The sequence below is a fragment of the Chrysemys picta genome, chromosome 3 (genome assembly GCF_011386835.1).
Source record: "Chrysemys picta bellii isolate R12L10 chromosome 3, ASM1138683v2, whole genome shotgun sequence".
Taxonomy (NCBI): Eukaryota; Metazoa; Chordata; order Testudines; family Emydidae; genus Chrysemys; species Chrysemys picta.
In genome coordinates, this window is record NC_088793.1 from 49,868,292 (window position 1) to 49,893,339 (window position 25,048).

Consider the following 25,048-nt stretch of genomic DNA (forward strand, 5'->3'; position numbering starts at 1 on the left):
GCACCTGCCCACTCACATTGTGATGTCTATGCTGTACACACCTAGGCGACGAGGCTGTCAGGTGGGTGTCTGCGCTTGCTGGGAGAGCAGATCCCCGCCCACGTGCCTCACGGAGCTGGCAGCGCCCGCCCAGCAGGGAGGCAGGATGCTCCCAGCCGCGGCTTGGCACCTGTAACACGTGTAACACCTTATGAAAGGAAAAGTCGCAGCAGCAGTGAAGACGGCCGGGCCGGGGGCAGGCTGCTTGGAGCCCTAGCTGCGAGTGGCTGACAGCGCCGCGTCGCGGTTCCCGCATGCCATCCCTGTTGAGAACAGCCGCCGCTCCGGCGTGGGGATGCGCTGGGAACTACAACTCCCAGCGGGCAGCGCGGGTCTCCGCTGCCCGGAGTTTGGAGGAAGCGGAGTGCGCGCTGGCCGACGCTCACGCGGAGGCGCTGCCTGCTGGGGTGTATGGGCCGCTTGGGAGCCGAGGCGCGCGCGGGCTGGCAGCTAAGGGAGCTGATGCGTCCGGCGGCGGGGCGGGCCCTGACAGCGCTACGGTTCCGTGGTGAGCCTCGGTTTAAGGGGCCTGTGATCTCTCTATGAGCCTTGGCTGCTGCAAAGTCCCCTGTGGTTGTAGCACAGCAGCCACTGGCCGCCCCGTGTCTGTGCTGCTCAGCTGTGGGCAGGGCCTGGTGGTCAGCAGCCAAGTGCATCCGTAGCATTACGGTGAGAGGGTCCGTCCGGCATTATGAACTCTCGGGCAGTTTCTTAGCAACCTGCCCTTGTCACTAGTTTGGGGTCTCTTTAACTGGCAGCTAAGGCAGTGAAAGGCTCATGCTTTTCTTTGCCACTGCTGCTCCTCTCCCCTTCTTCCCTCTGCTTATCCTCCCATTAAGCATGTTAGCTGCTTTGATGAAACTGGAATGGAACTATTGATGCCTTGTTATTTTGTGTCACATCGTATTGTTTCCTCTGTCCCCCCTAGACTAATACGTTCTTGCAGGTAAGAGAATGTTAAATACAAACTCAATTATAGCTGTCTAATACTGCAGTGCGCTGGCTAATCTGTACCTCTGTTCTGTTAGTATCAAAGCTGCTCACCTATGTGACCCAGGCCTCTACTGCTAAAAGCGTATAGAGAAATTTTCCTTTAGCTCAACTGGTCAGACCCTGTACTTTTGGAGGAAGAGCAGCTATCCAAGTTAATCACTGTTGCCGTAAAGTTCACAATGCCTGTTGTCATACTGACAAACGTGAAGTTCCTAGCTAGCTTTAGGACTGTTATAACTTGGCTCTTGTAGGATGCATCGATACTATAAAATTTGATACCTGTATTGTAGCAAGGATGCAACTGCACTGATGCTGTTGCTAGTAGAGATAGAGCTCTGTCTTCTGTACCACCATGTTATGAAAACATGACTGAGCGAGTTTTCATAACATGGTAGTAGAAATGCCTGAGCCCTGTCTGTAGTAGAGCTTACAGCATTGCTATCACTGGGAATACAGGTACCAGTAACTTTTTCTTGTGTAGAAAAGGCCATATTTTACACAGTTCTCGGAAGATGCAGATATTAATAGTCACTGAGTTAAAATTTTAGTTCAAAGAATGTCTTTTCTCCTGTTCACTTGCTGCTTTCTATTTTTGTTGTTTTATCTTTAATTACCACTTAACAATGTGAAGTGTTCGTTTTTGTTTTGGGATACAGATTGGATGGGGGGAAAAGCTATTCAAAATGGTATAGAACTGCATGGTTATGCATTGAGGAAAATGAAGTCAATGATGAAGCATATTTTGGTTTATTTTTGTCCAGATAATGGAGTCTCTCAGCTCTGCTAAGGCTCATAAGTGTGAATCAGCAATGCAGGATGAAAGTGAAGATGACATTGAGTTTATCTGTGTAAGTAGATGTTGGCTCAATAACTATAGATACTTTTGCCAGTTAAATATATAAAATGTTTTAAGGTTTGAATATGCAATGTTGATGATCTCTACTATATGTTAAATAAAATATTGGTGTCATTTTAAAAACTCAAATTTTCAAAGCAGAAGAAAATAGTTTAGTTTTCACTTTAAAAAAGTAGCTTAATTCTCAACCTGAGCTGACATGCCTGTGTCAAGAGAATCTGTATTAAAAAGGGGTTTGGATTTGAGGCCCTAGTCCTACAATGACATCGGTCTGGGTGGGCAGGGGTGACTTCAGTGGGCTCTGCTGAGACACAATGAGCCTTTGCACACCTCATTACAGGTTGGGGCCCTAATGAATTACGCATCTCAGCTAGAGCTGAATAGGAGAGTCGCAGAACAAAGCTAGTTTTTGTCAGACACGTATATGGATAGACTGTGGGTCATATTCTGATACCCTTAATACAGTAGAATGGCATATTACTGCAAGAGTAATCCACTGACGTCAATGAGACTACTTGTGAAGTAAGGTGTGCAGCTCATTGTGTAATGGCACCAGAATCTCCCCCGTGTTACCTGATAGAAATAAGGGAGACAAATAGGAATAGAAGCCTAATAGCAGTTTAGTTAGGATGTGGAGTACTATTTAACACACACAGTGCAGAATGGATTATAGAATGCTGTTGTGTGGCTTCTGACTCTGAACCCTTCCTGTGACATCAGATTTTGTACAGGGGCCCAACTGTGCCACAATAACTGGTTTTCTGTATATAAAAGGCAGGACCCGTGTTAGGGGGTAGCAAGCAGGGCAGTTGACTGGGACTCCATGCTACAGGGGGCCCTGCAAAGCTACATTGCTCAGGCTTTGGCTTTAGCCCCGGGCGGTGGAGCTCAGGGCCCTGGGCTTCAACCCCATACAGTGGGGTGGTGGCTTTCTGCCCTGGGCCCAAGTGAGTCTAATGCTGGCCCTGCTTGGCAGACCCCCTGAAACCTGCTTGCGGCCCCCTAGGAGGCCCCGGACCCGTGGTTGAGAACCACTGATGTAGTTTGTGTGTGCATATTACTTAAGGCTGTCAGAGCCTGACTACAACTTTTAGAAACATGCATTGCTAAAGTTATGAGGAAAGTGGGACATGTATAATACTACATGGCAGTGGGCCTCAATCCTTTGTCAATGAAGCAATGCTATGATGGAAGGAAATATGGAAGAATGGAGGGACAACTTTCCTTTACAGGAGAACAACTTATGACCAGTCTTGCACGCACACAATAAGGAAATAGAGTACAGATTTGGGTATGCAGTAGATTCAAGGACTGTGTGAGGAAACTCTAAGTAAAATAGTAATCCCCACAACATTATAAAATAGATAGTGTAGATCAGCGGTTCTCAACCCCCCCATTTTTGAGGTTGCCAGGGCTGACTTAGACTTGCTGGGGTCCGGGACCAAAGCCTAAGCCTGAACCTTACTCCCTGGGCCCAAAGCCCAAGCCCGAGGACTTCAGCCTGGGGTGGTGGGGCTCAGATTACAGGCTCCCTGCCTGGGGCTTCAGCCCTTGGGGTTTGGCCTCTTTCCTCCCCCCCACCACTGCCTGGGGTGGTGGGGCTTGGGCTTTGGCCCCCCCTACCTGGTGGGGCAGCAGGGCTCAGGTGAGCTTGGGTTTTGATCCCCCCCGGGGGTTGTAATTTTTGTTGTCAGAAGGGGGTCGCAGTGCAATGAAGTTTGAGAACCCCTGATGTAGATTTTAATGAGTCTGCTCTTTAGTGACCCTTGTCCTCACTTGTTTGAGGACAAGCGTCACTAAAGAGCAGACTCATTAAAATCTGTGCACCCAGTAATGATGTTTGGTACTGAAGGAAGCTGTAACTCGGAGCAGACAGGCAGGGACTGAGGTACCACACTAGGTGTCTTCTGTAGAGAGTGAACATTCTTTTTTGCCTGTGCCGTTACCCCTTGCCAGCTTTAGAAGTCCCAGAAAGGGTAATGGTTGTGGGGAGCCTTGAGTCCCAACAGCTTGGTGGGAAGATTGGATAGTGTCCATGGATTTTAGTTCAGTTTGATCTTAAAGTACAAGGGGTTTGGTGCTGCAACTGATAAACACAGCAACAGATGAGGCATGTGAAACCTGGACAACTGCTAAAGTGAGAGGGTCTCTCTGTCATCGCTTCCCCTTTTCCTCCTTATTAGTTAGGGTTGCCAACTTTCTAATCCCTGAAAACTGAACAGCCCTGCCCCGCTCCTTTCCCTGAGGCCACACCCCCTACTCTGCCTCTTCCTCTGAGGCCCTGTTGCTCACTCTCCATCCCCGCCTCTGTTGCTCGCTACCCCATTCCCCCGGAACTCCCCTGCTGTCTGCAGAGCAGGGCTGGGAGGAGCTGATGCAAAACCTCCCCACCAGTCCAACTGGGACATGGCAGTGGTCAGTCTCCAGAGCAAGGGGCTGGGGTGAGGAAATTGGAGCACAGCGGGGGGGCGGGGTGGTCCCTGGAGCAAGGGACTGGGGTGGGGAAATCGGGGCACAGCAGGGTGGGGTTGAGAAATGAGGGCACAGCAGGTGGGGGTCTGTCCCTGGAGCGAGAGGCTGGGGTGGGGAAATCAGGGCACAGTGGGGCGGAGGGGGGCATCAGTCCCTGGAGCAGGGAGTGGGGAAATTAGGGCACAGCGGCGTGTATATGAGGATTGGTCCCTGGAGCAAGGGGTCGGGTGGGGAAATTGGGGCACAGAGGGGCGGCGGGGGGCAGGTGGTGGAGACAGGTTACACACACTCACACACACGTCCTGGGTGGCATTGGTACGTACTTTGGAGCCCTGTCTGGGAGCCAGGCATTTCTCTCTGTCAGGCTGGGGGTGCGGGAAGAGCAGCAGCTGCTAAGCAGAGGTGCTCCTCCAGGCTCCAGCAGCAGCTGCTGCTGCTCTTCCTGGCCACCTCCCCCCCCTAGTGGCAGAGGCCAGTTACTGACACTGCCAGTTTCCCTTTTCAACTGGACGTTCCAGTCGAAAACCAGATACCTGGGAATTAGTGCAACACCTTTCTTCCTGCCTTTCTCCCAGAGAGGGCAAGCGCTATTAGCTGTGAGAAAAGCATTTACTTTCCCTTTACACAAAAGTGATGGATCAAAGACTTTAACCTGGGCCCACTCTCCAGCAACGGGCCCAGGTTTCACATACCTAATCTGCATTTGTGCTCACCCTCTCCTGCTTGAGCATTCACAAGCTGATAAATAAAAAGTCCTCTGCCCCCAATTTATGTATTTTGTTCTTTTCTTTCTAAAATAGGCTATCAGCTTGGTAAGCAGGCGTTGAGCTGTCTGCAGGTGCTTCTTTCTCCTGCTCCAGTCACCATCAATAGGTGCTCAGGCAAACCTTGTTCTCTATCAGGAAATGACGGACAGCTTCACAAACTCCGAACTTGATCTAAAAACTAAATAGTCAGTTGGAAAATAAGTTTTAAAAAAAACCCAAAACCCCATTTGGGGTTAATTTTAAAAGGACTGTAGAATATGAAAAATAGGGGTGGTGACAGCAATCCTTTTAAAATATAGCATGTTATCCTGTATTTTCATTGGACTTGACTTAGATTGGCTGCTCATCAGAGACTTAATTTACAATGTGTAAATGTGGCGTTGACTCCTGCTGAATAAATGTAAAGTACTTTAGAAGTTGCAAGCACAGTTTCTGAAATCCTACTGTATGCATTTGTGTGGAAACTCTTCCTACTGCCCAGGGCACTGAACTAATACAAATCATATGTACATCAGAGTGGATTGATTTAAATCAAAGCAATTTAAATCACCAATTTAAATCATAATTTAAATCAGCAAGTAGGGAACCTCGATTTAAATAACTGATTTTTGAATCTTGTTTTTCATATGTACTTTATTTTTTTGTTTTGTTTCTGAAGTTTCAAAGAAACATTGAACTGGTGGAAGTCACTGGCTGAGCTCCTGGAACCAGAGTTTGTTGAAGTACAAAACGAGCCTTTAACAGCAGTAATCTCATCTGCATGTGCAGAGAGACGTTTTCTTCATTTCAGTTTGTTCAGCTAGTTCAGTTCAATGACTAATTCATTCAAAATTAAGAAACCAATTGGGAATTGAAGATGTAGGAACGCTTGTTTTCCTCTTCTAAGCTATGAATAAAAAAGAGTGTGAGAAGATGAGATCCACTAGTTTTAAACATTTGAAGGACCCAAAACAACCAGTTCAGTTATCTACAGATAATCCATCCTTTGCTTAATAAATCATTATCTTGAGCAAAACAAGTTTTGCATTTAAATGTTTAACTATTAATTTATATTGTTAATTAAATATTTAAACATTTAGTATTTTTATTTAAATAATTTTAATAATTATAGTGTGTTCAGGCTTTAGTACACATGGTAATAATTTCCAATTTAATTTTTAAATAGACTTTTAAAAAGCTAATGTATTTAATTTAAATTAAAAAAAATCTGATTTCAATAAAAACATCCCATTTTTTTTTTTTGTATTCATTGATTTTTACCCACTCCGGTATAAAAAAAATTACAACCTGGCCCACTCCTCTCTTCTGGATAGTCACCAGTCTTTTGTAAATAGACCTGAATCCTTGGCCCCTGGTGCTTCTAAGCTACCCCAGGGTCTGGTAGTTACCGGTCACTGTTCCTAGCTCTGGGTGTCTCAGGTGCAATCCCAGGTGTAGACCCCATATCTGACACCCTTCTTGGGCAGTGGGACCCTGTGATCTGGCTGCCTTAGGTCTCCAAATTAGTTCCCTAGCCGCCCATAGGCCTGCAGTTGCTTAGGTATGTTCCTCCAGAGTCATCCTGGCTGTGGAAGCTCTGGTTTCTTAAACTCATCTAGCAAAGGAATTTCTTAACCAAAGACACTTTACTATTAATAAAGCATATTAGAGAGTTACCGATCTTGGAAAACAACAAAATCTTGAAGGTACACCCTTCCTTAGTCTAGTCTCATCCCTCCTGTGAATCCTGGGTTTGATCAGCGTTTTTAGACTAGGTAGCTCTTCCTTGTGTCCTGAGGCTGGCCGTCATGCATGTTGTGATGGTCTGGCCCCTTGCTCCGAGAAACACCCCTCTTTTTAAACAGTCTCTGTCCCTTTTTGCCCATGCGTTTCAGCTTGCGGAGAGTCATTCAAAGTCAGTGGCTCTACAGGTAGAAAACCCACTGTTCGACTAGGGGAAAGTCATTCAACGCTGATGGCCCTTGATGGTGCTCTCATTGTAAGACCTCTCTGAGGTATCCCATGCCTTAGCATGAGCAGGATAGGGGATACAATAGCTTTGTCACAACCAAGTTAGTTTTTTCAATGCAAACTGGATGTCTTAATCCAACATGGAAGTTACGATGCAAAGTGAAGGGCACCATTAAGGTTACAATTAAAAATGTTGTTCACGGAACAAAATGGAGTTGAAACTTTGACTTAGACATATCCCCAGTCTCTTTCACATTGTTCACTCTGCTTACAGCAAATAATGAAGTGCAGTTTGATTTGTGAAGGTTTTGTTTTGTTTTTCTTTTCAGTTGATGAAACAATTATATCTAAATTCTTGAAAAAGGAATAAAAAACTTTGGACTCCTCTTAAGGGCTTCTTGACAAAAACTATCTTTGCAAAGGGTAAACACAGTAAACAAAAAAATTACATAGCTTAATTATTCCATCTTCTAGGATCCTATCTGTTTCATCTTTGCCTTTTAATTTAGAAATTCTTTGAGCAAGTAGAGCCCTTGGTTTGGTGGTGATCCTGCAAGGACTTATGAACATGTTTAATTTTCTAAATACTCCTATGAAGCTCAGCTTAAAGTTGAGCTTGTGTGTCAGTCTTGGCAGGATTGTAGCCTTTGCATCTTGTGCAGCACCATGTATAATTAACATCCATAGACATTTCTATAAAATCAACTATACGACGTTAAATTATGACATCGTATGATCCTATCTGAAAGAAATTGTCTGAATTTGTACAGTGCATACTGTAACTCTTCTGTGGAGAGTTGGGTTCTCTCCCTTTCTTTCTTTCTTTGCTCACCAGTATGGTAGTTGGAACTGAAGTATGGAATCTGAATGAAAACTCGGGAAGACAGAATCCATAGAATTTACACGGTGGTTTTCCAGAATCACAGAAACTTGCGTGCTCCGGAACAAACAGTGAGATTGACATTGCTCCTCTCTTTCAAATTCCTCCTCAAGCTTCGTTAACTTAATTGAGCCATCTTGTAGTGACCTCTACTCATGTCTTCTGAACTGGCTGATTTTTCTTCTCCAGTGAGATTTTTCAAAAGCACAGTGTGAAGCACCCAACTCTTGTTGAAAGTCAATGGGAATTGAGGTCTAACTGCCACTTGGGCCTTTGAAAATCTCCCCCTCAAAAAATAATACATTAGAACAAAAATAAAGAGGAACTAACAGGGTGTGTACCTCACAAAAGAGAATTTGTTCTGTAACAATTATTTATCTCTTACAGTGCTATGTCTAATTCTGACTGTCAGTTTCTCTGAGCAAGAAATTATCTTCATTTGTCTGTAAAGCATCATGCATGCTTATTGTGTTGTAGAACTAATGAATTAATTCATGAACACAGTTTGAACGGCAAAGTAAAATAGGTTATTCAGGATAGAATATTCTTTTAAAAATGGAACTCTATCCCAAATCATGCTAATAGGATAGTGACATAAAGAACCTGCAAACACTCACTTCTGAGGATAGTTCTACTGGACTCGGTATTTATAAGATGGGAAACTACGAATATGAAGAATGAATAGCCAAAATATATAAAGACAATTATTTCTTTAAAAAGTACATCAAGTAGTAGGTCCTTGAGAGTTAGTGGATCTGCTAAGTTAGGGGTCCTCAATTTCTTTCCCCCCACCCCTCCAAAATAACCCAGTGGTCTGTGAAACCGTTGTGGAGAGGTGGCTGGCTAGATGGTATTGGACCTTCTCTTTGTTTCCATCTGCTATGTCACTTTAGAAAATGTAATGTAATTAGAAATGAAAATACATTACTAACTCTGTTCTTCCAAGTAAACAGTTTCTGGTAATTTCTACAGCTTGACTACAAAATCTCAGCCAGATTCTAAATCTCGGAAACAAGGAGTGATAGTCTTGCAGACACTCCTGTGGAGGTAAGGAGTCAAGTGCAAGACTTGGAAGATGATCAAGAAAATCAGTGAGACCTGCTGATGTGTTCATAAAGAAAATGGCTGCCTTCCCATGAGACCTTGAGCATTTGGAGCATTATTCATATTCTTAGAATATAATTACAGATATTGTATATTTTCCCCAGGGAAAAGATGCAGACAATTTTTTTGTTAGTAAATGGCTTCCCAAGATCTAAAGATGGACATACAACACATGGTTCTACCACATATCAAAATCTAGCTGCTTGCTGAAGTACCTTTCATTCATTTTCAAAGGCTATCTTTCCTATCCATTTGAATCACTGTGTACTGAATAGACAAACTCTCAAGTATTTGTCTTTCTGGATTTAAGTTGCACCACATGGATGCTGAGGAAAGCTTTGGTCCTGGGAGGAGCAAACTCTGGACTAAGACTGCCATTTTTATTCCTGACCAAACTCTGACAAGTACTTGGATTTTGTATTTACTACCCTAGAGAAAGCAGAAACACTACTAGATGCATCTATCCACAATCCAAGCTAGTCAGTTTGAAGAAATAGACTTGAACTAAATAGGAAATCTTCTTTTGCTATAAAATGGTGAGCACAAATAATCCAGGGGCAGTTTTGTAGTTTAACACTTGATTTTCAGTATACTTATAAAGTTTCTTGTCATTGAAAAATAAGCATATGTCACAGATGCAAACTCTGTTCATGGATGTCAAAATTCAGTTCAATTCTATATTTATTTTGTTGTATATGTGTTTATAACTATATTCATAGCACAGTTAGGTTTTAGCATAAACTGGCACATGCTGTTTCTGAGGCATTAATTTGATGACTTACGTAAATGCATACATAGATACATTTTCCAAAAGGTTTGAAAAATTGATAGACACCTGCTAGCCAGAGGCTGATACAAAATGGGAGGGACAGATGCGCAGATCTGAGGTTTTAGGGGAATGATGATGTGAAGCCCAACCCCACTATCCCAAAAGCTTCTTGAAAAGGAGGTTCCCTGGAGTTCTTAGAGGCTGATCCAGGCTGCATCTTTCTCACCACCTTCTGGCTAAGCAAAGTGCAGCTGAGTTTTTTTTTCACTAATAAGATTCTGAATAGTAGCAGTGAAACTAATTAGTTTTTTTGTTAATTAAATTCTAATGTTCTGGGACAAGCTATGAATTGCTACAGACACACTATAGCTGCCTGGAGACTGAAAAGACAATCTTGCATCGTTTCAGATATAGAAGCTCTAGACACTTTTAAAAAAATGATTGTAGATTCTGCAGAAATTAATGTTTGATGTGCTACATATATAGGTTTACTTAGCCTATTCTGGCCTGATTCAAACAATATGGGATACTGTAAACCACCGTATGTATGTCTGTTATTCAGAAGGTCAGACTACGTCATCATAATGGTCCTTTTCCCTTAAAATCTAGTAACGTTTTGTCACAACAAGGAAGACTTAAGCTCTAGACTTAACTTTGAATGACCTTTTTTTAAACAATGGCATACTACCTTTATTTATTTTGTTCCTGCATTGTACTTTGGAATTTTGTTCCTGTCCCCATCGTTAGTTCACTTATAGAATTCCTTGGCAGTCTGCCTTTATGTGCTGGTTTGTGTTATGCTGATGTTGTTCAGACTCACAATGGCATGTCAGTTTTCTTTATGGGATAGAGATCTACCACGATGGGCAATCGGCAAGTGACATTCTTTCCAGAATCCTCACTTTTGACTGTAATAACGTACTGGTGTCCCATCCAATTCCTTCTTACATCTGATAAAGATTTAATAAAACAAATGAAGAAAACTTTCTATTCATTAGCTTATGTAATGCCTTTTGTGTACATAGACATATGTCAGTGTACAGGTCATATAGACAGAAGTAATATATAGTGCGTATTATGTATGAAAAAACTATTGGGGGGGCAACTGTGTGATACTATTTCCAGTGTTAAGTGTTAACAGTCTTTAATGCTTAAGAAGGAATCTGTGGTAATGCTTCGTTCCCTGAGTGTTGAACTCTTAACTTTTCTGATACAAGCATTTGTTTTGTGGGCTGAGTATCACTTTGTATAGTGAGATCTAGTATTCCATCTCTTGATAATAGACTGATGCCTAAGTACAGTTGGAGAAATAGGGTGGGATATTTGTTTCACTGACATGGTATTCGTTAAAGCATGTGAACGTGGTAAACCAAAAACCAATGAAAAGGAACGTAACAGAAAGTTGGGTGGTGAGGGCATGAACAGAAAGAATGGTAAATAAAATGAACAATTTCAAGCTGATTACTTGACTTTTATATACGGAAGAAGCAATGGAGAAGAGGAAGATCAAGAGAGAATTGTGGGCTGCAGGGTGCTAAGTAAAAAGATTTTATCACCGCATGTGTTTGAGAAACCCATTAATAGCATTTCTGAACACACCATGAAATGACTGGCCAGTGTATCCATATATTTGTGATATACTAGATCCCAATATATTAGTGTATAGAAATTTAACTTCAAGAAAAACAGCCATGCTTTTTTAAACCTCTTTTAGGAAGGGCCTTCAAGACCTGTGCTTGATTGCATTGACCTTGTCAGTAGTGATGATGAAGAACCTAGCAGCAGCTCTAATGTTCATGTGAGTATGTTATAACATTTCATTCTTGGACATTATCAGTTTCTTTATGTAGAATTTTAATAGTTTAGACTCAGTGTTGGTGTATAAACCAAAGCAAACATGTGTAAGGTGACTTGCAGTCACAGCAGGGCCGGCTCTAGGCACCAGCAAAACAAGCTGGTGCTTGGGGCGGCACATTTTAGGGGCGGCATTCTGGCGCTGGCCATGCCGCCCCTAAAAATGTGCCCCGGCCGCCCTAACTCACCTCCGCTGCTGTCGCTCGCGCGCCGCTGCTCGCCCTCCCTCCCAGGCTCTGAAACCCGGGAGGGAGGGGGAGATCCCGAGCGGCCGCGGCGCGTGAAACAGCTGATTCGCGCGCCGTGGCCGCTCAGGATCTCCCCCTCCCTCCCGGGTTTGAGAGCCTGGGAGGGAGGGGGAGCAGCGGCGCGCGAATCAGCTGTTTCGCGCGCTGCGGCCGCTCGGAATCTCCCCCTCCCTCCCAGGTTTGAGAGCCTGGGAAGGAGCGGGAGACCCCCAGGGGCTGCGGCGCACGCGCTGCTTCTCCCTCTCCCTCCCCCTCCCTCCTAGGCTTGAGAGCCTGGGGGGAGGAGGCAGGGCTGGGGATTTGGGGAAGGGGCAGAGTTGAGGCGGGGCCGGGGGTGGGGTAAGAAAAAAACGGGGGGGGTGGGGGCCGCGGCCAAAATTGTTTTCACTTGGGGCGGCAAAAATCCTAGAGCCTGAGTCACAGTGTCTTTTGTGGATTTAATAAATACTAATCTTTGGGATGTCGTTACACTCTCAACTAACTGCAGGAGTATTTGATGAATCACATTAATTTTAGTAGCTTGTGCTAATATGTGGTCATTCCCTATATGAAAATGTTTTTACTCCATAGTCCAAACTGCAATATTTTCTCCTGACTGGTTGTAGGCCCAGTATGCTGGTGCTGTGCAAATAAAAATACTGTCTTCTGTAACTCATTCATAGAACCCCATTGTAAAGCAACCTGATCCGTCCTTCCCCCATGGTTGCTGATATTTTCTTTCTTTAAAAAGAGGTGCTGCTTATTTGGATTGTTTAATGTAATTTGCTAGTTTAAAAACAAACAGGAAAAAATCCATTTTTTTTGTGCTTTATCTAAATTTCCTTTGCCATCATGACTACTGTTCCAAGATACTTACGTGCAAAATGGAATAAATCCCATCTTTCCATACCTAATTGCTTGATTTATTCAACTGGTCCACAGTCCAGTTTTTGCAGCATCAATTCCTTATATGGGAATATTTTGTCAAACCCTCAAGTATGACATTTAACAAACCGAACAGGAAGTAAAAATTGATTATAAGGATGAACCTTTTGTTTGCAAAAGTGTATTAGTGTTATCAGTAATAAGGAAGGGAAGCTTAGAAAAAGTACAAGAAAAGGCTTTGCTGAAAACTGATGTTTTTTCCAATGTCTCAGTGTGAAGATGGTCTCTCTAATGTGGAAATTGTTTTCCTTCAATTCATATTCAGCTTGACAGCTGAGTTGGGGCACCTACTCTCTGTGGGGAGGTCATGGTTGATTGGCTTTGATCTTCTGTTTAGTGCTTAGTCAAGGAGCAAAGCGAGGCCTCATCTATACTTAAAAATTAGATCAACCTAGCTATGTTGCTCAGGGCTGTGAAAAATGTCATGCCCTGAGCACTGTAGTTAGGTTGACTTAATCCTCAGTGTGACTAGATCAATGCAGGAATTCTTCCATCAACCTAGCTGCCACATCTCAGAGACGTGGATTAACTACATAGATGGAAAAACCCTTTCTGTTCATGTAGCAATCATCTATACTACTACAATGGCACAGTTGCAGAGCTGTGGCTACAGGGCCGGCTTTAGGCCGATTCGGCTGAATTGGGCCCCGCGCCAAGAGGGCCCCGTGCTGCAGCTGTCCGCCCCGCCCCCAGCTCACTTCCCCCTCCTCCCCTCCCCTGCACGCCCCGCCCCCTCCCCTGCTTCCCGCGAATCAGAGATTCGCGGGAAGTCTGAGACGAAGCAGGGGCGGGCCAGCAGCACGAGGTAAGCTGGGGTGGGGGCGGGAGAAGGGCTCCGGGGAGGCGCGGCCCGTTCCTGCAGGCCCCAGCGGCTCTGGCCTGGCTTGGCTCCAGCCCGGTCCCCACGGCTCGGCTCCGGCCCGGTCCCCGCAGCTCGGCTCCCCCCCCCCCCCCCGTCCCCGCGGCGGGGCTCGGCTCCCCCTCCCTCCCCCCCCCCCCCCGTCCCCGCGGCGGGGCTCGGCTCCCCCTCCCTCCCCCCCCCCCCCGTCCCCGCGGCGGGGCTCGGCTCCCCCTCCCTCCCCCCCCCCCGTCCCCGCGGCGGGGCTCGGCTCCCCCTCCCCCCCCCCGTCCCCGCGGCGGGGCTCGGCTCCCCGTCCCCCCCCCCGTCCCCGCGGCGGGGCTCGGGTCCCCCTGTCCCCCGTTCCCGCGGCGCGGCTCGGGTCCCCCCGTCCCGTGTCCCCTCCCCCCCCCGCGGCGCGGCTCGGGTCCCCCCCCCCCCGCGGCGCGGCTCGAGTCCTGGGGGCGGGGCTTGCAGCAAGCCCCGCCCCCAGGAATCGGGCCCCGCTCTTGCTAAAGCCGGCCCTGTGTGACTATGCCGCCCAACCAGTTGTAGTGTAGACATATCCTGAGTTACTGAAATCTTCATCTACGTCTCCGTAGAAACTGAGTAGATGGTATGTTTGAGAGACAGGAGGGCAAGTCCATTAGCACAAGCCGCATGAATAACTGAAACAGCTCCAAAAATTCTAAATACACTGTAGCTTCTGGCTCAGATGGACGTATTTTGGTGAAGTACTTTGTAGAACTGTAACATACTGTGAATCTCATTTGAATGTATTTTAGGCAAGGCGTTTAAGTAACATGCTGTAAAGAGGATGAAATGTTGTGAAGTCTACATCCATAAAAGACTTTGCACATGCAAATTTATTATTTGTGTAAATAAAAATATTACTAGGGGAAAGGAAAATGGTTGTACTGTAACAGATTGTAATGCTAAATTGTCCTTAAACTTTAATACATTTCAGTTTCAGCACTTAAGTTTACAATTTAGTACATTACACTTTTGGAAAATGTTTATGGGCAATGGGTAAAATGTTCTTCTGCTTGGTTTTTTGAATGGGAATAACTTTTTATCCTCAGTTTTATTCCTACAGATGTTTCAGTGCTGCATTCCCAAAATGCACAGACAAATTATGCCTAAAAAATATCGTAGGTTAGACCTGGTGGGTGAGGTAATACCTTTTATTGGACCAACTTCTGCTGGTGAAAGACAAGCATTTGAGAACTCTTCTTCAGGTCTGGGAAAGGTACTCAGAGTGTTATAGCTAAATACAAGGTGGAACCTACAATTAAGCATAAGGAGTTAACATAGGTTGCAAGAGACTATTCAAGATGAAGTGTGCAATTAACACCTTTGCGGTCACATGACAAAGGATAGTTAGTGGATTATGGCTTGTCGTAATGAGAAACAAAATGGTGTCTCTACTCAGTCCAGGGCTTTTAGTGTCTACAAAGTTATGAATTTCAGCTCCCAAGCTCATCTTTTGAACGTGTTGTGCAGGTTTCCTTTTGTGATGAGGACTCGGAGGTCAGATACAGAGTGATCCTTGTGTGAAAAGTGCTTGCTTGTGGGTGACAGGGTATTTTTGTCTTTTATCATTTTTCTGTGAGAGTGAATTTCAGAGCATAGTGATTGTCTTGTTTCACTCACATAATCGTTGTTCGGGCATTTGATGCCCTGGATAAGGTACACCACATGTTGTGCTAGGCATGTGTAGGGCCAAGGGATATTGAAAGGTGTGTTTTGCGGTGTGTTGATCATCCTAATGGTGGAGATACATCTGCAAGTTTTGCATCTGTTGGTCTGACAGGGTCTGGTGCTGCTTTGAGTTGGTATGTTCTGGTCTGTGGGGAGCTTGCTTCTGCTGATGACTTTGGCAAGGTTGTTTGAAAGTCAGAAGAGGGGGGTTGGGAAGGTTTTTTTTCTTCAGTATGTGAACCCCACTAAGTTGGGGTTGTATTTGTTAGATGATACCCTATAGAGGTTCCAGTGTGGGGTGATTGGTGACAACTGGTGGTTTGCAGTTGGTGGGATTTTTTTTCTGTATTGAAGTAGGTTCTCTTGGGGTATCTGGGTAGCCCATTCCATGATACAGTCCACTCCTCTGGTGGAGTGCCCTTGTTTGGTGATGGTGGTTTTGAGTATGTCAAGATGTATATCCCAGACTTTCAGCGTGGAGCCTATTCTGTGATATCTGAGTGCCTGGCTGTAGACAACAAATTTCTTGGTGTGCCTGGGGTGGTTACTGGATCTGTGGGGGCAAGTGTGGTGATCCATGTAGAAGGGAGCTTTTGGCCCCTTACTGAAACTTAGCGGGGCTTTTTGGTTGGACCTCTCCCAATACCAGGAGCAAGGAGAAGGGCCAAAGAGGAATCAGGAGCTTGAGACTGACAGGTCCCCAGGACCAGTGGAGAGAGGCCAGCATTCCAAGTCAGCTGGATGGAGAGGGTAGGCAAGCCAATGAGGGAGTCAAGAGCCCAGGGCCTGTCCTCGGTGTGAGCTGGGGCTGCAAGGGCAGAGTAAGGCAGAGCCAAGGAGAGCATAACAGGCCGGAGCCAGAGCTGCAGCCCAGAGCAGAACCAGGGAGGGTACAACAGCCAGAGGAGCAGCCCAGAGCCGGGGAACCAGAGCAGCAACCGAAGATGAAGCAGCATTGGAGCGATAGTACTGGTTGAGTCTCTTGCTCTTGCAGCAGGTTTGTGTGTACTTGTGTAGTAGGGGAGGAGGAGACAGGCCCTTTCCCAAAGTCTGCTGAGAGGGCATAAGTGCCAGACCCAGAGGGGAATGTGGCCTGACTGGAGGCCAGAACCGAAGGTGGAGAACAGGTTCTTTCACAGAGCCCAAACCCATCCTGGGTGAGTGCCACACCAGCAGCGTCACAGTAGCACATCCAGGTCCAGGAAGAGGACACCAGACTTGTAAATTTGTTGTTAATGTAAAGTCTATTGCATTTTAGAGACTGCTGCATTGAATCTTACCCAAGCCATTTCCTTGCAGTGCTTACGCTGTGACGTGCTCTTTAATCCCCAGAGAGATGGTTTTTGGTGTAAATACATTGTGTATATATGTTTAAGTGAATTGCGGTGTGTGACCAGGGTCCTGGGGGGCGGGAGGGATACTGAGAATGCTCAATTAAGGCAAACTGCAAAGAATGGGACAGACAATCCCTCAAAACTGGTGGTTATTTTAATACTTAAATTCACTAAGCCAGCGACCAAACAACTTCTACAATACTTTACTGATTACACAGCTCCCAAAACAAAGCAGCCCAGCTTTGGGCACCCACCCAGACAGCCAAGTCAAATATGATGGAGATTATTGAAAATCTTGTTAATCAGATGAAAAGTTCCACCAATCCCAAGGGATTGGACACACTACCTCCCAGGTTAATGAATACTTCACATTTTACCCGAATACATGCTTACAGCCAATTTTTATTAATTAAATTAAAATGTATTAAAGAAGAAAAGAGGGAGAATATTGGTTAAAAAATCATTAAACATACAGACATAAGTACAGTTCTGAGATCAGTTTCATAGTAGCGATGCTGAGCTTTGGAGTTGCAAAGAGGTCTTAGAATTAAGTCCTAGGGTTGCCAACTTTGGTTAGACAAATTCCTGGAGATTTCATCACATGACATAATCTTTAATTAAAGATTCGTCTTTAATTCTTGGACACTCCAGGACGATCCTGGAGGGTTGGCAACCGTAGTTAGTCCAGAGGTTTAGTCCAATACCAGAGTGATCCAAATGAAGTTGGAGACCTCGGTTTTGCAACTCATGCTCCCCCTGATGAAGCATAAACAGATTTGAGATGAAAGGAACAGGTTCCAAGAGTCCTTTATACAGTTCAGGGGCAGCACAGAGTCCTTGGGTGAACAATAGGCTTTTGAAGTAATCTCCTGTTTCCTAAACATCACTGGTAATTAACTACATGGATTAACATAAGGTAGTTATCCATTAAGCAGTTTATAGACAGTTTACCACAAATTTTAAAGAGACATATAGACAATAACATTATTTCACCCAAGTTTCATCTAAATGTTAATATTTCCTTTTGATCTTTGAATTAACAGAATACAGCTCTAGACAGGAACTGTTTGGTTACATTGTTAACCTTTACTACAATTACTATGTTTATCTATATCTTGTTAGTCTGTCTCTCTTAAAAATTTTTAACAATGCAAGTTTACATTTTAAAGCTCTAACCTATTTAACATGGAATGGCCCTAATTACTATTCACATACTTTCCTAACATGTCTTTAAAGGTTGAATCTGGGTCAATTAGTCTGCAAGTTGCTTAACTCTTTCTGACCATGTGTCACACACTGATTATGGGTTAAAAGGGTAACTAGTGAGTAGGGGCATCCTTGTCCCTGCTCAGAGTTGCCCATGGAGAGACGGGGGTAAACACCCAGGAACTCCTGGGCTCAGCACTTCCTGTGTGGTGCGAGTCCTACTCACACAGGGGCTGAGAGGGAAAGTCAGGGTGGGTGGGTATGAGGATAAAGTTAATTGGGGCAGAGACTCAGATCTTTTGGTCACTCGATTCAGCTGGGGTACTGTGCGAATAGAGAAATTCCCCTACTATGGCGGAACAAATCTCCCACTTACATGTGGAATTCTTGTATATAGTCTGTAGGGTTCCATTGTTGAAGCTGAACTTAGTGTCCAGGAAGTTGATGCTGGTGTGGGGGTGCTCTAGAGAGTTGGATGGATGGATGGTGGTTGTTGAAGATGTGGTGGAAATATATGAGGGAGTTTAGGTCATCTCTCCAGAGGATAACTTTATTAGAGCATAAGCTTTCGTGGACTACATCCGAAGAAGTGGGCTGTAGTCCACGAAAGCTTATGCTCTAATAAATTTGTTAGTCTCTAAGGTGCCACAAGTACTCCTGTTCTTTTTGCGGATACAGACTAACACGGCTGCTACTCTGAAACATCTCCAGAGGATGGAAATCTCATTGATGTATCTGTCATATCATTGGTTTAGTGGTGCATATTTCCAGAAATTCTTCCTCAGTGTGGCCCATGAAGAGGCTGGCACATCAGGGAGCCATTCTAGTATCCATGGCTGTTCCCAGGGTTTAGACAAAGTGTTTGTTGTTGAATGTAAAGTTGTTATGGGTGAGGATGAAATGGCGATGTTTGGGGTGGATATAGGAGTGTTGTCCATTATCTTGTAGGTATTTGAGGCAGGCAGCAATGCTGTCCCAGAGGGAGGTATTGGTGTATAGGGAAGTGACGTCCATGGTGCAAGGATGGTTTTTTGAAGGAGGTTGTTAATGTTGCGGCTTTTCTGGAGGAAGTTGGTTGTGTCCTGGAGGAAATTGGCCTTTTGTGTGGTGAGTGGTTTGAGGATGGTTTCTGAGAGTCCTGATATTCCTACAGTGTGACTGCTGTGGTCAGATATGGTGGGTCTTCCTGGGTTCCCTTGTTTGGGTGTCTTGGGACGTAGAAAGGTCCTTGGGGCGGGTTCATTGGGGGCGGAGGGGGGTGAGGTTGTAGAGCAGAGGTCTCAAACACGCGGCCTGCGGGGCTATTTCCTGTGGCACGCGCCGCCCCCCCCCCCGGCCTACCTCCAGGCCAGGGGTGGGCAAACTACACCCGTGGGATTGCCCCCCTCGAGCCCCGCGCCAGCTGGCATCATGTCCTTGCGGCCGAGGGGGAGGGAGGGGGAGAAGCAGAGGGTTCCATCCGTGTGTTGCCCTGGCTTCCAGGCACTCCCCCCCTTCCCCCCCCCCCCCCGCAGCTCCCATTGGCCGGGAACGGGGAACCGCGGCCAATGGGAGTTTCAGGGGAGGTACCTGGAGGCGCGGCAAGCAGCGTGCGGAGCCCTGCGTCCCCCTCCTCCAGGGGCCGCAGGTACATGGTTCTAGCTACTTCCCGGAGTGGAGTGGGGCCGGGGCCGGCAGCCTGCCCTGGCTCCGGTCCCAGTGTGCGCCACTGCTACCCCGGAGCCTGAAGCCCTCCTGCACCCTGCCCCCCATCTCCCTGCCCTGAACCCCCTGCTGCACCCCACACCCCTTCTGCACCTCAATTCACTGCCCTGAGCCCGCTGCCTGCATCCCAACCCCCTGCCCTGAGCCCCCTGCCATATCCCACACCCCTCCTGCACCCCAACTCCCTGCCCTGAGCCCCCTGCTGCATCTCACACCCCTTCTGTACCCTGAGCCCCCTGCCTGCACCCCAACCCCCTGCTGCACCTCAACTCCCTGCCCTGAGCCCCCGCCACACCCCTCATGCACCCTCTGGGGGCAGGGAGGGGATGGAGTTAGGGTGGGGACTTCAGGGAAAGGGGTTGGAATGGGGGAAGGGGTGGGAAGAGGCGGGGCCTCATGGAAGGGGTGGAGTGGGAGCAGGGCCGGGGGCAGCGAGGGATGTGTGTGTCAGTGATGCGGCCCTCGGGCCAATGAACTAGCCCTCATGTGGCCCTTATGGTCATTTGAGTTTGAGACCCCGTTGTAGAGTTTCTCCTGAAGTTGTTTGGGGAAGGATTTGATGATACCCTTAAATTCCTCTGTGAATAGTGGTGTGGAGTCTTCTCTGAGGTTTTTATTAGTAGGTGGTGTCCAGAGAGTGTTGGACCAACCACAAAAAGATATTACCTCATCCACCTTGTGTCTCTGAAATCTTGGGACCAAAATGATTACAACACTCCATGAAACATATAGATATTATCTTATTTTTGGACAAGTAACGTTTAAACTAGCTCTCTAAAATCCCTTACAATTCCTCTTATTGCCGAGCTGAAGGCAAAAGTACTTACTTGCTTCTATGAATGATTTTCACCTTCTTGAAACGGGAAGCATTTACTTCAAGTTCCTGATTTGTTGTTAGTTTTTTTACCAGTATAATGAAGTAAAAAGATGAAGGAATTGACCTCTTAAGGAGAAGCAAGAGAATCTGTTGCCTCTTCACTGTATAACATCTGTACTTCTGGTTCTGGCTGACTTCATTCTACTGGGGTATTGGCAACAGTGCTCTCAAGCTAAAATTGCCACTGGTTGGAAACTACTGTCCTTTCCAGTGCTCTGGCCAGTTTAGGGGAGGGCAAGCATCACCAATACTAATTTGGGGTAAACTCTTTCTTTTACAGAAATTACAGGTGCTCCTAAGTTGATAAGACCAGTCACAAGGTAGCTCATAGAAACTTAAATTGGTGCATCCGCACTGAATTATGTCCTTGTGCCTGGATACCACCTCCGTGTGACTGCGCTTGTTATACCTTTTTACTGTCTGGAGATTACAAAATAACAGTTTGCTTTTTAATTGTAGAGAAATGTAAAGCGTAAAGACCACATTGACTATCAGAAGGAAAGGGTTGCTTCAACCCTGGATCGCCTAGCACGCCACGTGGAGGTAGAGAAACAACAAAAAGAAGAGAAAAACAAAGCTTTCAAGGTACAGTGAATATTTTGTTTTAATAGAGACATTTGCTGCACAGTTTGAGTCCCAAGTGTGTGTTCCATATTTATCTATTAAATATTTTAAAGAGACTTAAAAGTATATTTTAAACTGTCATGGCTTTGGCCTACTTCGGAAATAGATCAGTCTGTGAGATTGGTATATTTGGGAGACTAGCAACTGGAGTCTTTTGTTCTTAGGTCATTGGTAAGTACAGCACAACTTGGTAGAATCCAAAGTCCTTGGCTGTTCGGTGGCCATTGAGTAATTAATCTCAGTCCAGTTCTTCATGCGCAACTGTCAACTTCGCACACTTTTGGCATACTCAGCAGAGAAATCTGGATATAAATGAGCATGGAGATAAAGACTGTCATCACAAAAATGTTTTGACAGAAGAAGAAAAATACTGAATGGTGGTTTGACCTAACTTTACATTACCAAATTGATTTTGCCAAGGACTACAAGTTGTATGAAGTTGTCTTTAGGGGATATAGGCTAATGTTTTATCAATTAATGAATTAATCTTGGTATCAGGCAATATTTTCTGATGATTAAACTGGAACAGACTTTTCCAAATTTGCAGTTTCAAGCAGACATCAAAGGCCATGGATTTGTCTGATTCAACAGACTTTATGCATTATTCACTATTTTTTTTAAAACATTTCTAAAGAGGACAATTCTAGAGTGTTACCTTCCATAATGCATTCTTTCTTTTTAATCTAGTTTGAACATATTAATAGCTTTCTCCTGTAGGTAATTGAATTATAATAATTAGAGATGTGCGAAAAATTAAGATGGTCAGATATGGTCAGGAGGACTGGATTCTACTTCTATCGTAGACTTTAAGGTCAGAAGGGACCATTATGATCGTCTAGTCTGACCTCCTGCACAACACAGGCCACAGAATCTCACCCATCCACTCCTGTATCAAACCCCTAACTTGTGTCTGAGCTATTGAAGTCCTCAAATCGTGGTTTAAAGACTTCAAGGTGCAGAGAATCCTCCAGCAAGTGACCTGTGCCCCATGCTGCAGAGGAAGGTGAAAAAAACCCAGGGCCTCTGCCAATCTGCCCTGGAGGAAAATTCCTTCCCGACCCCAAATATGACGATCAGCTAAACCCTGAGCATGTGGGTAAGACTCACCAGCTAGACGCCCAGGAAAGAATTCTCTGTAGTAACTCAGATCCTACCCCATCTAACACCTCATCACAAGCCACTGGGCATATTTACTGCTAATAGTCAAAGATCAATTAATTGCCAAAATTAGGCTATCCCATCGTACCATCCCCTCCATAAACTTATCAAGCTTAGTCTTGAAGCCAGATATGTCTTTTGCCCCCACTGCTCCCCTTGGAAGGCTGTTCCAGGACTTCACTCCTCTGATGGTTCGAAACCTTCATCTAATTTCAAGTCTAAACTTCCCGATGGTCAGTTTATATCCATTTGTTCTTGTGTCCACATTGGTACTGAGTTTAAATAATTCCTCCTCCCCACCCCCGGTATTTATCCCTCTGATATATTTATAGAGAGCAATCATATCTCCCCTCAGCCTTCTTTTGGTTAGGCTAAACAAGCCAAGTTCTTTGAGTCTCCTTTCATAAGACAGGTTTTCCATTCCTCGGATCATCCTAGTAGTCCTTCTCTGTACCCGTTCCAGTTTGAATTCATCCTTCTTAAACATGGGAGATGAGAACTGCTCACAGTATTCCAGATGAGGTCTTACCAGTGCCTTGTATAACGATACTAACACCTCCTTATCTCTACTGGAAATACCTCGCCTGATGCATTCCAAGACTGCATTAGCTTTTTTCACAGCCATATCACATTGGCAGCTCATAGTCATCCTGTGATCAACCAATACTCCGAGGTCCTTCTCCTCTGTTAGTTCCAACTGATGCATCCCCAGTTTATAACAAAAATTCTTGTTATTAATCCCTAAATGCATGACCTTGCACTTTTCACTATTAAATTTCATCCTATTACTATTACTCCAGTTTACAAGATCATCCAGATCTTCCTGTGTGATATCCCGGTCCTTCTCTGTATTGGCAATAACTCCCAGCTTTGTGTCATCCACAAACTTTATTAGCACATGACCACTTTTTGTGCCAAGGTCAGTAATAAAAAGATTAAATAAGATTGATCCCAAAACCGATCCCTGAGGAATTCCACTAGTACCCTCCCTCCAGCCTGACAGTTGACCTTTCAGTATGACCCGTTTTAATCTCCCCTTTAACCAGTTCCTTATCCATCTTTCAATTTTCATATTGGTCCCCATCTTTTCCAATTTAGCTAATAATTCCCCATGTGGAACCATATCAAATGCCTTACTGAAATCGAGGTAAATTAGATCCACTGCATTTCCTTTGTCTAAGAAATCTGTTACCTTCTCAAAGAAGGTGATCAGGTTGGTTTGGCACAATCTACCTTTTGTAAACCCATGTTGTATTTTGTCCCAATTATCATTGACCTCAATGTCCTTAACTACTTTCTCCTTCAAATTTTTTTCCAAGACCTTGCATACTACAGATGTCAAACTAACAGGCCTGTAGTTACCCGGATTACGTTTTTTCCCCTTTCTTAAAAATAGGAACTATGTTAGCAATTTTCCAGTCATATGGTACAACCCTGAGTTTACAGATTCATTAAAAATTCTTGCTAATGGGCTTGCAATTTCATGTGCCAGTTCCTTTAATATTCTTGGATGAAGATTATCTAGGCCCCCCGATTTAGTCCCATTAAGCTGTTCGAGTTTGGCTTCTACCTCGGATGTGGGAATATCTACCTCCATAGCCTCGTTCCTATTTGTCATCCTACCATTATCCCTAAGCTCTTCATTAGACTCATTAAAGACTGAGGCAAAATATTTGTTTAGATATTGGGCCATGCCTGGATTATCCTTAATCTCCACTCCATCCTCAGTGTTTAGCGGTCCCACTTTTTCTTTCTTGGTTTTCTTCTTATTTATATGGCTATAGAACCTTTTACTATTGGTATTAATTCCTTTTGCAAGGTCCAACTCTACGTGGTTTTTGGCCTTTCTCACTTTATCCCTACATGTTCTGACCTCTATAAAGTAGCTTTCCTTGCTGATCACTTCTATTTTCCACTCGTTGTAGCTTTCTGCTTTTTCTTAATCACCTCTCTGAGATGCTTGCTTATCCAGCTTGGTCTACAATTCCTGCCTATGATTTTTTTTCTCCTTTCTTGGGATGCAGGCTTCTGTTAGTTTCTACAACTTTGACTTGAAGTAATTCCAGGCCTCCTCCTGCCTTTAGATCCACAAGTTGTTCAGTCCAATCCACTTCCCTAACTAATTTCCTTAATTTTTTAAAGTTAGCCCTTTTGAAATTAAAAACCCTAGTCACAGATCTATTTTTGTTTATCCTTCCATTTGGTTTTAACTGAATTAGCTCATGATCGTTCGAATCAAGGTTATCCCCTATAACCATTTCTTCTATGAGATCCTCACTACTCACCAAAACCAAATCTAAAATGGCATCCCCTCTTGTTGGTTCAGCATCTACTTGGTGAAGGAATCCCTCAGCTGTTGCTTCCAGGAAAATCTGAGCCCTATTATTATTATTACTAGCATTTGTCCTCTAGTCTATATCTGGGAAGTTAAAGTCTCCCATGATCACACAATTCCCATTAGTATTTACGTCATTAAAAAGATTAAAGAGGTCTCTATCCATATCCAAATCGGATCCCAGTGGTCTATAGCACGCCCCAAGCACTATCCCAGGGGAGGCACTAGTAGCTTTCTTCCCCAATGTGATTTTTGCCCATACAGACTCTCTTATCCATTCCATCACTTCTTATTTCTTTACAGTCTACCTCATCATTGATATACAATGCTACTCCACCACCTTTTGCCTTTATTTCTGTCTTTTCTAAATAGCACATACCCTTCAATACCTGTACTCCAGTCATGACTACTATTC

General features: G+C 44.8%; 1 protein-coding gene across 10 annotated transcripts in view; it reads left to right on the plus strand.

The window, feature by feature from the left end:
• The first annotated feature begins 222 nt into the window (after positions 1–222).
• ZNF451 (zinc finger protein 451) overlaps positions 223–25,048 on the plus strand; it is an 86,815-nt gene continuing 61,989 nt past the window's right edge. For 6 of the 10 annotated variants that reach the window (XR_010599480.1, XM_065587892.1, XM_065587896.1 and 3 more), the window contains exons 1-4: positions 223–547; positions 1,794–1,880; positions 11,545–11,628; positions 20,976–21,101. Coding sequence is in view for 9 of the 10 variants with exons in the window: in XM_065587892.1 (XP_065443964.1) it covers positions 1,797–1,880; positions 11,545–11,628; positions 20,976–21,101 (294 nt within the window). In the remaining variant the exon portion in view is untranslated. Of the gene's footprint in view, positions 986–1,793; positions 1,881–11,544; positions 11,629–20,975; positions 21,102–25,048 lie in introns of all 10 variants that reach the window. The other 4 variants (XM_065587893.1, XM_065587898.1, XM_065587900.1 and 1 more) reach the window with 3 other exon arrangements.